The sequence below is a fragment of the Dreissena polymorpha genome, chromosome 1 (assembly GCF_020536995.1).
Source record: "Dreissena polymorpha isolate Duluth1 chromosome 1, UMN_Dpol_1.0, whole genome shotgun sequence".
Classification (NCBI taxonomy): domain Eukaryota; kingdom Metazoa; phylum Mollusca; class Bivalvia; order Myida; family Dreissenidae; genus Dreissena; species Dreissena polymorpha.
In genome coordinates this window covers 106,558,149-106,574,013 of record NC_068355.1, presented here as the reverse complement: position 1 = coordinate 106,574,013, position 15,865 = coordinate 106,558,149, and the positions used below count along the sequence as shown (strand labels likewise).

General features: G+C 34.6%; 1 protein-coding gene across 1 annotated transcript in view; it reads left to right on the top strand.

The window, feature by feature from the left end:
- LOC127865209 (KRR1 small subunit processome component homolog) overlaps nucleotides 1–15,642 on the top strand; it is a 29,061-nt gene extending 13,419 nt beyond the window's left edge. The window contains exons 5-10 of the mRNA XM_052405204.1: nucleotides 2,040–2,123; nucleotides 2,819–2,875; nucleotides 4,020–4,190; nucleotides 10,616–10,693; nucleotides 11,557–11,709; nucleotides 14,932–15,642. Coding sequence (XP_052261164.1) covers nucleotides 2,040–2,123; nucleotides 2,819–2,875; nucleotides 4,020–4,190; nucleotides 10,616–10,693; nucleotides 11,557–11,709; nucleotides 14,932–14,964 — 576 coding nt within the window. The 3' untranslated portion in view covers nucleotides 14,965–15,642. The remainder of the gene's footprint in view (nucleotides 1–2,039; nucleotides 2,124–2,818; nucleotides 2,876–4,019; nucleotides 4,191–10,615; nucleotides 10,694–11,556; nucleotides 11,710–14,931) is intronic.
- The last annotated feature ends 223 nt before the right edge of the window (nucleotides 15,643–15,865 follow it).

The window sequence follows — 15,865 nt, the reverse complement described above, 5'->3', positions numbered from 1 at the left end:
AGATATTTTAAAATAGAACCCTTTTCCATTTTAATATTTCAGACGAACTTTTACTGAAAGACACACTTGATTGACAAACGGTTACAATATGGTACATTTTGCCTAAGGCTTCTGATCACGAAATTCGGAATTATTCTGTTTATTAATAATTATTTTCTGTTTATTTTCAATAAAATATAAGAAGTGTTATAATTAACCAGTGATGTATTATTGTTTTATTGATATTTACGTTAAAATTCACGGAATGACCAATACATTTAACAGTTTTATTCACTTTTAATCGATTAGCTAAGAGCACTGACAACGACGAAAAGAGCGCAGCCTATTTCGAGAATTATTTTTACTGTGCCCGTGACGTCATTTTTCATTGTCAAAACGAAAGTGCAGTTTCTTTCTGACTAAACGTATTTTTTGTTTCTCGAAAAATTGTTCGCAATTTGTATTGATGTGGAAGAAGTTCTGGAACTGAATTTATATTTCTCAACTTGAAAAACAGCACTCGCCCGGTCGGTCGAGTATTTAACAAATTATACTCGCCCGACCGTCAACTTCACTCGCATATGCGAGCGGTCAAGTGAATTCTTCAACCCCTGCTGAGAATATGCATATTATTGATAAATCTATGTTAAAGTTTGCGTACCACCTCAAATATTTTCAATGTCCCTTCAATGACATATTGCTTTAATATTTTGCATATTTCTTTACCAACATGACCCCAACCTATAAACAAGAGCAGACAACTGTATCAAGCATTTTGTAACAATTATGGCCATTTTTTATGTCCCCCACTATAGTAGTGGGGGAACATATTGTTTTTGCCCTGTCTGTTGGTCTGTTGGTTTGTTTGCGCCAACTTTAACATTTTGCAATAACTTTTGCTATATTGAAGATAGCAACTTCATATTTGGCATGCATGTGTATCTCATGAAGCTGCACATTTTGAGTGGTGAAAGGTCAAGGTCATCCTTCAAGGTCAGAGGTCAAATATATGTGGCCAAAATCGCTCATTTTATGAATACTTTTGCAATATTGAAGATAGCAACTTGATATTTGGCATGCATGTGTATCTCATGGAGCTGCACATTTTGAGTGGTGAAAGGTCAAGGTCATCCTTCAAGGTCAGAGGTCAAATATATGTGGCCCAAATCGCTTATTTTATAAATATTTTTGCAATATTGAAGATAGCATCTTTATATTTGGCATGCATGTGTATCTCATGGAGCTGCACATTTTGAGTGGTGAAAGGTCAAGGTCAAGGTCATCCTTCAAGGTCAGAGGTCAAATATATGTGGCCCAAATCGCTTATTTTATGAATACTTTTGCAATATTGAAGATAGCAACTTGATATTTGGCATGCATGTGTATCTCATGGAGCTGCACATTTTGAGTGGTGAAAGGTCAAGGTCAAGGTCATCCTTCACAAGGTCAAGGTCATCCTTAAGGTCAAACGTCATATAGGGGGACATTGTGTTTCACAAACACATCTTGTTTCACTTAGAATATGCATATTATTGATAAATCTTTGTTAAAAATTGTGTACCACCTTAAATATTTTCAATGTGCCTTGACATATTGCTTTCATATTTTGCAAACTTCTTTACCAACATGACCCCAATCTATAAACAAGAGCAGACAACTGCATCAAGCATTTTGTAAGAATTATGGCCCTTTTTCCATTTAATATGCATATTACTTTAGTTACATTGCCATAACTTCTGTATTTATGATCAGATTTTATTGATACTTTGACAAAACAACACTTACCTGAATACCACAATGGATTCCACCAAACAATACCCCACGCCCCAACCCAGAATCCCCCCCCCATTTTTTTTTCCTTTTTCTTATTTTTGAAAGATCGTCTAATAAATTATTAAATATGAACAATTTCCCCATGATGGCTTACGTTATACTGTCAAGCACTCAAATAGTCAAGCGTGCTGTCCTCTGACAGCTCTTGTTTGTGTAACCTTACAAAACCAAATGTCATTGACAGATTCACTGTTTGAAAATATATGTTTTGAATATTCTTTTGTTAGGCCGTTGAGTTGCTGACCAACTGTTATGTGCTAGTACAGGGGAACACGGTCTCCACACTCGGTTCCTACAGAGGAATTAAAGAGGTACGTACCGAAGAATGGTTGACTTGTTATTGATATTTACTGGGTCTCTGTTCTACAAACATGATAGGAAAAGGGAATGACATTTCTGAAAATTACTAGATATTGTGTTATGGATAATGATGGAATGAAAATATATTTATTGTGTCGAAAATAGAGGATAGTTGTTCTATGATCACGAGTGAAATAACAAATGATCTTACACTGACATGAACAAATGTTCTATTTCTTTTATGCTCCTTTTTCAAGAAAATAATAAACTGCTCTTTCCCTTTCGCTGAAAAGTTATCCGTTCTCTTGTGGCGTTCCTCAATACATTTCAAAACACAAAATGATGTCCTTAGTGTGACGAAATGACGTCATTATACCAGCAAAATTCTCCAGTTAAACTCTTTTACAATGAAAATAAACGGTGAAAAAGCATAAAATAAAAATATAATTTGTTTGATTCGGTGGTATGTCGATTTTAATTCACTCATGATCATAGAAAATGTAGGGTATATAAAATTATTTATGAAAATCTTAAAATAGAAAAAGGAGTTCTGAAAATTTGTTATTTTCACCGGTGAATTTGTTTATTTTCACTGCTGTTATTTCACTGCAGAAATGTCATATCGTATCATTAGGTATAAAAGAAATGTACATATTTTAAATGTTGCCTATAATTGATAGTAGTTAAAATTGTGATGTTGTTCCAGGTACGAAAGATTGTAATCGACACCATGAAAAATGTTCACCCAATTTATAATATAAAGGTAAAGTATTTTCTATGATTTTATGAATAGATTAAATATATTTAATAAAGTTTGTATGACCAACAAAATTAGTTCAAATAATATTCCCACCATCAAAAGTGGTGGTATTCTAGTTCACTAATGTCCATCTCTGACCTATTTTCATTTCCACTGTCTAGTCCAACAGTTTCTATCAACCCATGCAAAAGACGTTGGACCTGGGACATTTCCGATAATATTTGTTCTGGTCTGCTATTATTCTTGAAACTATCGGTCCTTGTGTCCAATAAAAAACGATAAGTGTAAAACTTTGATTTGGTAAAAAATGACAGACAACCCAGGAATATGTAAACAAAAAAATACGGACTGATTCATGTATATTTAACTTTGATACATTGTTTAACATTAAAATAGAACGAATAATACCAACCGGGCAAACTTGCATTCTTTGTTTGTTACGTAACAAACTACAAGTGCAGTTCTTCAACCTGTCAAGTACTGGAACTTGTTTCGTGATATAAACATTTCAATAAAAAATTATTCTAACTCATACAGTTTTCATCAAATCTTGACCAAAATTTGTTGTTATGTTTGTTGACATGAAATAGAGGCCAATTCAATGAAAAGCCATATTCAATCAGGCTATTTCAAATTTTTTTCCATTTTTTATACACGTTTTTATTTCAGCTCTCTTTACTTTTTAAAATTTCCCGGCATGGTCCCCAAACTTTTCATATTTATAAATGTATGTTTGTTCACATAAAATGGCAGTCAAGATAATCGGCTGAAAAAATTGCATGCCATGGGGACCATTTTTTATGATGGATGTATGTTTACGTCCTTAACCTAGTTCATATATCTTTACCAAAGTACAATTCATATTTATAACCATAATATCTAGACCAAGTTCATTACTCAGCCAATTCGTCTTAGGAATTGTTGAGCACTTGATCTTAATGTTCTTTAAATGGCCTTATAGTTTTAGTACAGTTGCTTTTAATCTAAATCCTTTTTGCAAACAGGTTTTGTTTCAAAATGAAAACTTGTTTTATAAATGGAATTTGTTGTTAACATGTGCCCTTAAACTTGCTTGCCTAACATTTTGAGTCAATACCGTGCAGACCAGTTATGTTTGATTAGTAATTATTGACTCCTCCATGCACAGACATTAATGATAAAGAAAGAGCTGGCTAAAGACCCAGAGCTGAAGAATGAGAACTGGGAGAGGTTTCTGCCAAAGTTCAAGTCTAAGAACATCAGCAAACGTAAACAACCCAAGAATAAGAGAGAGAAGAAACCGTACACGCCCTTCCCACCTCCACAACCAGAGAGCAAGGTACATACACACATTTGTACAACTGGACACCTGTATTAAAATATATATATGTTCTTACCTGCAGACCAGTTCAAAAATCTGGATTGTCAAAACCACTGAGAATACTTATACGCAACAGCATGCATACTGATGCACAACATGATGGTTTTTTTTGTATGGTTATCAAATGAAATCTCTGTTTGACATGTTCAACTTTTTTCATTTCATTTTATATTTGTTTATATCCACCAAAAGTGGTTCAAACATCTTTTCAAGAATCAAATCATCGTATTGTTTGTCTCTTAGGTCCGACAGTTTTGGTGCAAATTTTATTTTTGTTTGTATTGGTATACCTGTCATAATTAAATCAATGGGATTTAAATCACTTTTTTTCTAATTACACGTACCAGCAATACAATTATTGTGTTTAAATGAATCAATGTGTTTCATTTCAATTATTTCAGTGTTCACTAAAAATTGACTGTCCAATATGGTCTTTAAACATGTCTTTTGTGACAATTTTACAGACTTATCATTTTTTATGAAAAAAAGAGAGAGACTTGAAGATTTTTTTTATGCTCCCCCAAAATTTATTTGGGGGGGGAGCATATAGTCGCCGCTTCGTCTGTCCGTCCGTGTGTCCGTCCATGCACAATTTTTGTCCGGGCTATTTCTCAGCAACTAATGACCGGAATTCAATGAAACTTTATGGGAAGCTCCATTACCAAGAGGAGATGTGCATATTATCAGTGGGTTCTGGTCGGATGATTTTTCACAGAGTTATGGCCCTTTGAAATTTTCCATTAACTGTATATATAGTGCAATTCTTGTCCGGGCTATTTCTCAGCAACTTATGACCGGAATTCAATGAAACTTTATGGGAAGCTTCACTACCAAGAGGAGATGTGCATATTATCAGCGGGTTCTGGTCGGATGATTTTTCACAGAGTTATGGCCCTTTGAAATTTTCCATTAACTGTACATATAGTGCAATTCTTGTTTGGGCTATTTCTCAGCAACTTATGACTGGAATTCAATGAAACTTTATGGGAAGCTTCACTACCAAAAGGAGATGTGCATATTATCAGCAGGTTCTGGTCTGATGATTTTTAGCTCATCTATTTTTTGAAAAAAATTTATGAACTATTGTCATCACCTTGGCGTTGGCGTCCGGTTAAGTTTTGTGTTTAGGTCCACTTTTCTCATAAAGTATCAAAGCTATAGCATTCAAACTTGGTACACTTACTTACTATCATGAGGAAATGGGCAGGCAAAGTTAGATAACTCTGGCATGCATTTTGACAGAATTATATGCCCTTTTTATACTTAGAAAATTTAAAGTTTAGTGTTTAGGTCCGCTTTATTCCTAAAGTATCAAAGCTATTGCTTTCATACTTGCGACACTTACTAACTATCATAAGGGGACTGTGCAGGCAAAGTTTTGTAACTCTGACTGGCATTTTGAAAGAATTATGGCCCCTTTATACTTAGACAATTGAAAAATTCGTTAAGTTTTGTGTTTTGGTCCACTTTACTCCTGAAGTATCATAGCTGTTGCTTTCAGACTTGGAACACTCGCAAACTATCATAAGGGGACTGTACAGGACAAGTTGCATAACTCTGGTTGTCATTTTGACGGAATGATGGCCCTTTTTTGACTTAGTAACTTTGAATATATGGTTAAATTTTGTGTTTGCATCCACTTTACTTCTAAAGTATCAAGGCTATTGCTTTCAAACTTCAAATACTTTCAAACTATCATGAGGGTACTGTACCTGGCAAGTTGAATTTTACCTTGACTTTTGAATGACCTTGACTCTCAAAGTCAAATAATTAAATTTTGCTAAAATTGCCATGACTTCGTTATTAATGATCAGATTTAATTGATACTTTGACAAAACAACTCTTACCTGACATACTACAATAGACTCCACCCAAACCATCTCCCATGCCCCCCCCCCAGAATTTTTTCTTTTTTTTTTGAAACATGGTTACAAAAAACAAAAATATTTATTTTATTTTTGAGAGCGTCCAACTATCCCACCCAAGATTCCCCGTCCCCCAATTTTTTTTTAAATATTATTATTTTTGGATTTTTTTTTGGAAGATAATGTAATAAATGACCACACCCCACACTATACACCCCTCTCCACCCCACCACTCCGTCTTTTTATTTCATCTATTTTTTTGAAAAAAAAAAATGAGCTATTGTCATCACCTTGGCGTAGGCGTCGGCTTCCGGTTAAGTTTTGCGTTTAGGTCCACTTTTCTCAGAAAGTATCAATGCTATAGCATTCAAACTTGGTACACTTACTTACTATCATGAGGGAACTGGGCAGGCAAAGTTAGATAACTCTGGTGTGCATTTTGACAGAATTATGTGCCCTTTTTATACTTAGAAAATTGAAAATTTTGGTTAAGTTTTGTGTTTAGGTCCATTTTATTCCTTAAGTATCAAAGCTATTGCTTTCATACTTGCAACACTTACTAACTATCATAAGGGGACTGTGCAGGCAAAGTTATGTAACTCTGACTGGCATTTTGACAGAATTATGTGCCCTTTTTATACTTAGAAAATTGAAAATTTGGTTAAGTTTTGTGTTTAGGTCCACTTTATTCCTACAGTATCAAAGCTATTGCTTTCATACTTGCAACACTTTTTAACTTTCATAAGGGGACTGTGCAGGCAAAGTTATGTAACTCTGACTGGCATTTGGACGGAATTATGGGCCCTTTATACTTAGAAAATTGAAAATTTGGTTAAGTTTTGTGTTTTGGTCCACTTTACCCCTAAAGTATCATAGATATTGCTTTCATACTTGGAACACTCACAAACTATCATAAGGGTACAGTAAAAGGACAAGTTGCATAACTCTGGTTGTCATTTTTACGGAATTATGGCCCTTTTTTGACTTAGTAACTTTGAATATATGGTTAAATTTTGTGTTTCGATCCACTTTACTTCTAAAGTATCAAGGCTATTGCTTTCAAACTTCAAATACATACCTGCTATCATGAGGTTACTGTACCTGGCAAGTTGAATTTTACCTTGACCTTTGAATGACCTTGACTCTCAAGGTCAAATTATTAAATTTTGCTAAAATTGCCATAACTTCTTTATTTATGATTAGATTTGATTGATACTTTGACAAAACTACTCTTACCTGACATACCACAATAGACTCCACCCAAACCATCCCCCGTGCCCTCCCCCCCCCCCCCCCCCCCCCCCTAATTTTTTTTTTTTTAAAGATCATCTCACAAATGACCACCACACCCTCACACTATACCCCCCCCCCACCCCACCCACCCCCCAATTTTTATGCCCCCCTTCGAAGAAGAGGGGGTACATTGCTTTGCTCATGTCGGTCGGTCTGTCGGTCCGACCAGGTGGTTGTCAGACGATAACTCAAGAACGCTTGGGCCTAGGATCATGAAACTTTATAGGTACATTGATCATGACTCCCAGATGACCCCTATTGATTTTGAGGTCACTAGGTCAAAGGTCAAGGTCTAGGTGACCAGAAATAGTAAAATGGTTTTTGAATGATAACTCAAGAACGCATACGCCTAGGATCATGAAACTTCATAGGTAGATTGATCATGACTTGCAGATGACCCCTATTGATTTTGAGGTCACAAGGTCAAAGGTCAAGGTCACGGTGACCCGAAATAGTAAAATGATTTTCGGATGATAACTCAAGAACGCTTTTGCCTAGGATCATGACACTTCTTAGGTACATTGATCGTGACTTGAAGATGACCCCTTTTGATTTTCAGGTCACTAGGTCAAAGGTCAAGGTCACAGTGACAAAAATCGTATTCACACAATGGCTGCCACTACAACGGACAGCCCATATTTGTTACAGCATTTGCCTCCCTTGTAATATATTTAAATTTTACCGAATGTTAGGCTAACTGCATTTTTGTAATGCATACTACTACTACTACTACTACTACTACTACTACTACTGCAGCTGCTGCTGCTGCTGCTGCAGCTGCTGCTGCTACTACTACTACTCTACTACTACTCAACTACTACTACTACTACTACTACTACTACTACTACTACTACTACACCCACCCAGTCACCCCACCCCACCCCACCCACCAACCCACCAACCACCACCACCACAACTGTTCACAGTGACAAAAAACGTATTCACACAATGGCTGCTACAACAACTTATAGCTCATATAGGGGGGCATGCATGTTTTACAAACAGCCCTTGTTTTTTTTCGGCGTAAGCTGCATAAGCCAGCTTTTCACCCTGACTTGACCTTTGTAAGTGTCCAATAAAATTCAAATAAAATTTCCCGCGGCTAGGTACGAATGAATACACTTCATTTATTCCATTGGCTGATTTGAGTATACCACCAGAACATTGGAAACATATCCGCGTCTTTGTAACACTGTTCTGCTGTATGAAACAATTTTATCTCTAATGAAAAGGCTTAATAGATAGAACAGTTTTACACTCAATTCTCGACATCAATACAGTTTGTGCGTACACCTTTTATTTTCAGAGTATTACCAGCGCAAAAGCGTTTATACTTAAAAGGCTATGTTCTCATATTTAGTACTTACTTCGTTATTCCTGTCAACATGTTAACATGTAAAAGTATAAAGAGCAGTGGAAGCGAGGCCTCACTTTAAAGAATTGCATTTCAACCCGCGAGGTTTCGGGTCAAGTCGCGGACATTCAGAGTTTATATACAGGTCATCACCGGAGTTCGCGGTCAGTAAAATAATCGTTATATAATAAAGACGCTATCCGTGAACTAGGTGACCTGGAATTTTCTTTAGACCAGAAATATGTTAAAAGAAGATATTCAGCAATATAATTATGGTATGTCAATAATAGATTCTTAATGTGTTTTCAACAATACAATGATAAATATTATTTTTAATAAATTTAACAATAATTATTCCAATATATTGCCTAATGTACTAAAGTGATATTATGAGCATGTAACAGTTTATAGGTGTCTATCGCAACCGTTGATTATTTTTGATGTTTCTACTTCATATACACTTATAGTAATTAATGCAGCATCAACAAACTAAAACAATATACCAGAAAGAGAAAAATAATGCATTTCAATATTAACCGTACTTTCGTTTGACAACTGATCATGCGTTTACGAGTTGAACCTAAATTTAGTTTTAGTGCAGATTTGTTCATACGACACAAAGACACAATATTGTTTTACGGATCATTTCGGCTTACAGGACTGGGTGGGTCACGTAAGAATATCGAATATAAATTATATTTTTATAAACAACTGGTAGCAAGGTGAGTTGCAGATAATTGATCAGTAACCACATTTTAACTAACTATTTTGACCTGTTAATTCTTTTCAGCTCAATTCAACAGTGCAAAATGCCCATAATATCACTTTAAGCATGAGCACGATGATTCTCGATACTGTTAATAATCGAATCAAATAGCAATGCCCGACAGACCACTAAAACAGGTTTGTTCTCGTGTGGCCGGTTGACTCATATGTTTAAATTTCACTTCCATTCTTCTTTTGGTTTTCTGTTTTGTATCTATAGGTTTATGACCAGCAATATGTTATAATGTAAAATAAGCCGCGAAAACTCCCCGTAACATTCCGTACTGCGTGTGATGCAGCTAAGAACTGCACAGAAAAAGACATTCGCTATCCTTGATCTCATTCATTAAACTATTTACGCCGTATATCTATTTTAAAGATATTTCTTGTTATTTTTGAAATCCCCCCCCCCCCCCCCCCCCCCCCCCCCCGAAAAAACAAAAAAAAAATTGCATTTTTTCTTCCGCATTTTTGGAAGATAATGTAAAAAATGTCCACACCCACACACTATACACCCCTCTTTTCTCCACCCCTCCCTCCTTCCCTCTTTTGTGATTGAAATTGAGAGTCCCTTCACCTTTAAAAAGAAAATAGATGAGCAGCCTGCACCCGCGCAAGGCGGTGCTCTTGTTTTATTGAAGTATTGAGATAGGTCCCTTCACCTTTTAAAGAAAAATAGATGAGCGGTCTGCACCCGCAAGGCGGTGCTCTTGTTCACAGAGTTATGGCCCTTTGAAATTTTATATAAAAAAATTATTGTCCCCCCCAACTACTGTGCCCTCAAGACGTTTCCTTTTATCTGAATATATAGTGCAATATTGTGACAAAAAACCTTTGGGGAGCATCACCCTGTCTCCGACGGTTTCTTGTTTACATTTTGTTATTTATTAAAGTATTTTTTGTCAGCATTATACATGTGTGTAGTTTCATACCAGTCTACGTGTACACACATATATATGGTCATATTTTTTTTATATCAGAAAGTGCTCGGTACTTGACATCATTATTTTGCCATGATGATGTTATTTACATTTGCTTATCAGTCAGGGTTTCCAGAGCATTATATTTTGATGCAGTATGGTTTACATGTGTGTTGTGATCTTCAGATTGATAAGGAACTGGAGACTGGAGAGTATTTCCTGAAAGAACCGGAGAGAAAGGCACGCAAACAGGCAGAAAAAAGGGTTAGTCTGCTATATACTGTTATATTATTTATATTGGTAAGCATATTTTTTTTTTATACAAATTACTTTTGTATAGTTTTATTGGGGGGAAAAAGTAGGAATTTGCACAGGTCATTTTCCTATGTGTAAATGTTAAATTTATGGATTGGTTGACCCACAAAATCAACACAAATTAATGTTCCATGAATAATAATGATCCGTCAACCCACAAATCAACCAAAGTGAATGTCCCATGAATGATAATAATCTGTCAACCCACGAACAACCAAAATGAATGTCCCATGAATGATAATGATATGTCAACCCACAAATCAACCAAAATTAATGTCCTATGAATGATAATAATCCGTCAACCCACAAATCAACCAAAATGAATGTCCCATAAATGATAATAATCTGTCAACCCACAAATCAACCAAAATGAATGTCCCATGAATGATAATAATCCGTCAACCCACAAATCAACCAAAATAAATGTCCCATAAATGATAATAATCTGTCAACCAACAAATCAACCAAAATGAATGTCCCATGAATGATAATGATATTACAGAAATCAGGAATGCCTATTGCATGATGACATTGTAATGGCAATCAGTTTGGATATCGCAATCATAATAGTAATTTTGAATCTTGCGATTTAACATAAAACTATTGAATGTGCTTAACATTTTAAAATTGATATTTATGTACAATATTTTCATATCTCACCCTACAAATTTATTTTCCATTACAAAAGAAACTGATAAATATCATTCTGAATTGTTATCTTGTGAAGGCATATGACAGATATTTGTTTTTCAATAGATAATTTCTATTTAAATTAAAATATTCTGAACACATGTAACACAATTCTTTAACAGGCCAGGGAGCATGATAACTCTGAGAAACGTCAGAAGGAGAGGGCAAAGGCTTTCATTCCTCCTGAGGAGAAGCCATCAGATACTAAAAAAGCGAAAACGAATAACACGTCTGTGGATGTGGACACCTTGAAAAAGAAAATCAAACAAGCGCAGGTGAGTGTTGTGTCAGTTTGTTCAGCACAAGCTGTTTTACTTTGCGATCTGAATACATATCATCAAATTCAAAGCAGGCCTTTTGAAATTGAGTTATTTTTTGTCCCCTACCGGTGAAACCGGCAGGGACTTATGGTTTGTACTCCGTCTTTCAGTCTGTCTGTCAGTGTGTCAGTCAGTCCGTCACACTTTTCTGGATCCTGCGATAACTTTAAAAGTTCTTAATATTATTTCATGAAACTTGAAACATGGATAGATGGCAATATGGAGATTATGCACGTCATTTCATTTTGTGCCTACGTCAAAAATTCTGGTTGCTATGGCAACAAATAAAATAAAATATTATTTTTTTTACTGACAATGGTGGAGTTTCACCGGTAGGGGACCATATTGCTTGGCAATCTCTTGTTGCCTTTAACGTTACTTTGTAAAAATGTGTCTGCAGATACCTTATTCCTGATCCTTATAGGGAAATGTAATTCCTGATTATTAGGGATATGTTATTCCTGATTATTTAGGGATGTGTAATTCCTGCTCATTTAAGGATATGTAATTTCTTGATCACTTGGGGATATTTAATTCCTGATCATTAAAGGGATAAATAATTCCTGATCTTTTAGGGATACTTAGTTGCTGTTCATTTAGGGATATGTAATATGTGATCATTTAGGTTGATTTCTGATCATGATAGGGATATATAATACCGGATTATTTAGGGATATGTACTTCCTTATCATAAAGGGGAAAGATAATTTCTGATCATTTATATATACGTAATTCATGATCATTCAGGGATATTTAATAACTGATCATCAGGGATCATGTTTTCCCGCAACATCAATCAGTCTGGATATAAATGGGGAAAAAGTATCAGAAAATTTATATCCGAAATCATGATAAATTATAAAATAAAAATAAAAAATTGATCATTTATGGATTCATGATTCCTGATAGTTTAGGGATAGCTTATTTCTAATCATTTAGGGATACAAAATTCCTTATCATTGAGGGATATGTAATTCCTGATTATTTAGGGATTCAATATTCCTGATCATTAAGGGATGCATAAGGGATACATAATTCCTGCTCATTGAGGCATAGGTCATCTCTAACCATTTAAGAATATGTAATTCCTGATATATAGGGAATAGTTATTCCTGATCATTTAGGGATACGCTATTTCTGATCATTTAAGGATACATAATTTCTTATCATTAAGGGACAAATATTTTCTTTTCATTTAGGTATATGTCATCCTGATCATTTAGGGTTATGTTATTTCTGATCTTTAAGGGATACTGTATTCCTGATCATTTAGGGATATGTAATTTCTGATCATTATAGAGATATGTTATTCCCAGTCCTGATCATTAAGGGATATGTAATTCCTGATCATAAAGGGATATGTAATTCCTGATCATTTAGGGATAGATCATTCCTTATCATTTAATGATATGTTATTTCTGATCATTTAGGGATATGTAATTTTTGATCATTATAGCGGATATGTTATTCCCAATCACAATATAGATGCCTTATTCCTAATCATTATGGGATATGTAATTTCTGATCATAAAGGAATATGTAATTCCTGATCATTTAGGGATACATATTTTCTGATCATTTAGGGATATGTTATTCCCACTCATTTAAGGTCATGTAATTCCTGATCCTTGAGGGATAGGTAATTTAGGGATCTGTAATTCCGGATTATTTAGGGATAGATCATTTCTTTTCATTTAGGGATACATAATTCCTGATCAGTAAGGAATATGTTATTTCTGATCATTTAAGAATATGTGATTCATGATCATTTAAGGATATGTAATTCCTGATCATTTAGGGATACATAATTCCTGATCATTTATACATGTTATTCCTGATTATTTAGGGATATATCATTCCTTATAATTTAGGGATATGTAATTTCTGATCATTTTAGGATATGTTATTCCTGATCATTTAGGGATATGTAATTCCTGATCATTTTGGGATACATTATTTCTGAAATTATAGGGACCAAGGACCAATTCTAATGCTCCTCCAAAATATAAACATTTAAGTCACAAACTTTTCTATGCAAATTCTACAAATACAATAATGACAGTCAAACAAGGACTTTCTATTGTGTTGTCTGTGAGACTCGGCAGATGTAAATAAAGCTGGACCCAGAACTAAAGCAAGGTCATGAAAACTGACTTGAAGTTTCAAACATGAGCTTTTTGTATCTTTATTATCCGCGCCGAATTTTTTTTCGGAGGGGATATAGTAATTGGTCCTGTCCGTCCATCTGAAACTTTGTCCGGAGCATAACTCCAAATCTATTCAATGGATTTACTTTAAACTTAGAATATAAACAGATGGCAACTAGAAGAAGTGCAGTGACCAAGAACCATAACTCTATCTACCTTAGTTTTTGAATTATCTCCCCTTTTATATAACTTTAAAGTACATTTTTGTCCGGAGCATAACTCTAATTATACGAAAGGGATTTACTTGAAACTTGAAATATAAACAGATGGCAACTAGGAGAAGTGCAGTGACCAAGAACCACAACTCTATCTACTTTAGTTTTTAAATAATCTCCTCTTTTATATAATTTTAAAGTAATTTTTTGTCCGAAGCATAACTCTAAATCTACTGAAGGGATTTACATGAAACTTGAAATATAAACAGATGGCAAGTAGGAAAAGTGCAGTGACTAAGAACCATAACTCTATCTACCTTAGTTTTTGAATTATCTCCCCTTTTATATAACTTTAAAGTAAATTTTTGTTCGAAGCATAACTCTAAATCCACTTAAGGGATTTACTTGAAACTTGAAATATAAACAGATGTCAAGTAGGAAAAGTGCAGTGACTAAGAACCATAACTCTATCTACCTTAGTTTTTGAATTATCTCCCCTTTTATATAACTTCAAAGTAAATTTTTGTCCGGAGCATAACTCTAAATCTACTGAAGGGATTTACTTGAAACTTGAAATATAAACAGATGGCAACTAGGAGAAGTGCAGTGACTAAGAACCATAACTCTATCTACCTTAGTGTTTGAATTATCTCCCTTTATTTAATTTCAAAGTAAATTTTTGTCCGGAGCATAATGAATTATCTCCCTTTATTTGTTTTTACAAATATTATTCTACTCTCTAAAACAAATGTTGTCATAGAAGCAAACACATTTCGGCGGGGATTTGGCACTACTGTGACAAGCTCTTGTTCCAGAAAGGAAAGAAAGCAGTTCAGACCAAGAGCTGAGTCAGTAGACCTCCTATCTCTGGGACAATGTGATGGGAAGATCCCAGCCTAGCGAGTACCATATTTACACGCTAGCAGGCAGAGTGTAGCAAAAATTAGTAGAAATAAAAGCCTCGTTGTGGAGGAACTGGATACCAAGATTAGCCTGTGCAGTCTTCTTGCATTGACAGTAAGACAAGTTTGTTCCAGAAAGAGGCTCAAATTATCAGTTATATTTAATTACTACATTTGGATGTCACATAACTTTTGGAAATCTATTCATATTATTATAACAAGAATATAAGGTATCAGTTGTGAAATTCAATGAATGGATTTAAGACACATTTTGGAGGAAAAACTTACTTCATGGCTAATCTGTCTGCACAAAATTAGTCACTGGTCTTCAGATGATTCATGTTGGTGAAATACCCTATTGATTTATTTGTCCCTTTTGTCAGTGTTATTGGAGGCTTGTCCTTACAGAATTTTGCTAACATTTTATTGGTCAGGACCTTTCATGCCAGGAAAATGTGGTGTCAGAATTCTGCATTACAGAAGTTCATCTTTGTTGATACATATTCATATACAGGTTTGTTTGAGAGGCATTGATATGTTGTTTGATAACTGTATAAAAAGTGTTAACTAGTATCACTAGATGGCAAAAATTCACAATATTATGGACCAAGTTTTGATGTATTATTTGACTGAAGTTTTTCCTGTCCATTCATGGCATTTTTACTTTTGGACAAACATTCATCATTGTATGATATTAAAGCACATACAATATTTTTTAAATAAACAGGCATTGGCATCAATTGTCAGTTCTTCCAGAATTAAATAACTGACTGTATTAAAATGTAAAAATGTCAACTGTTAAGGAATATTTTAGGAACCTATTCTTTGTAAAAGTATTCTTTGTACC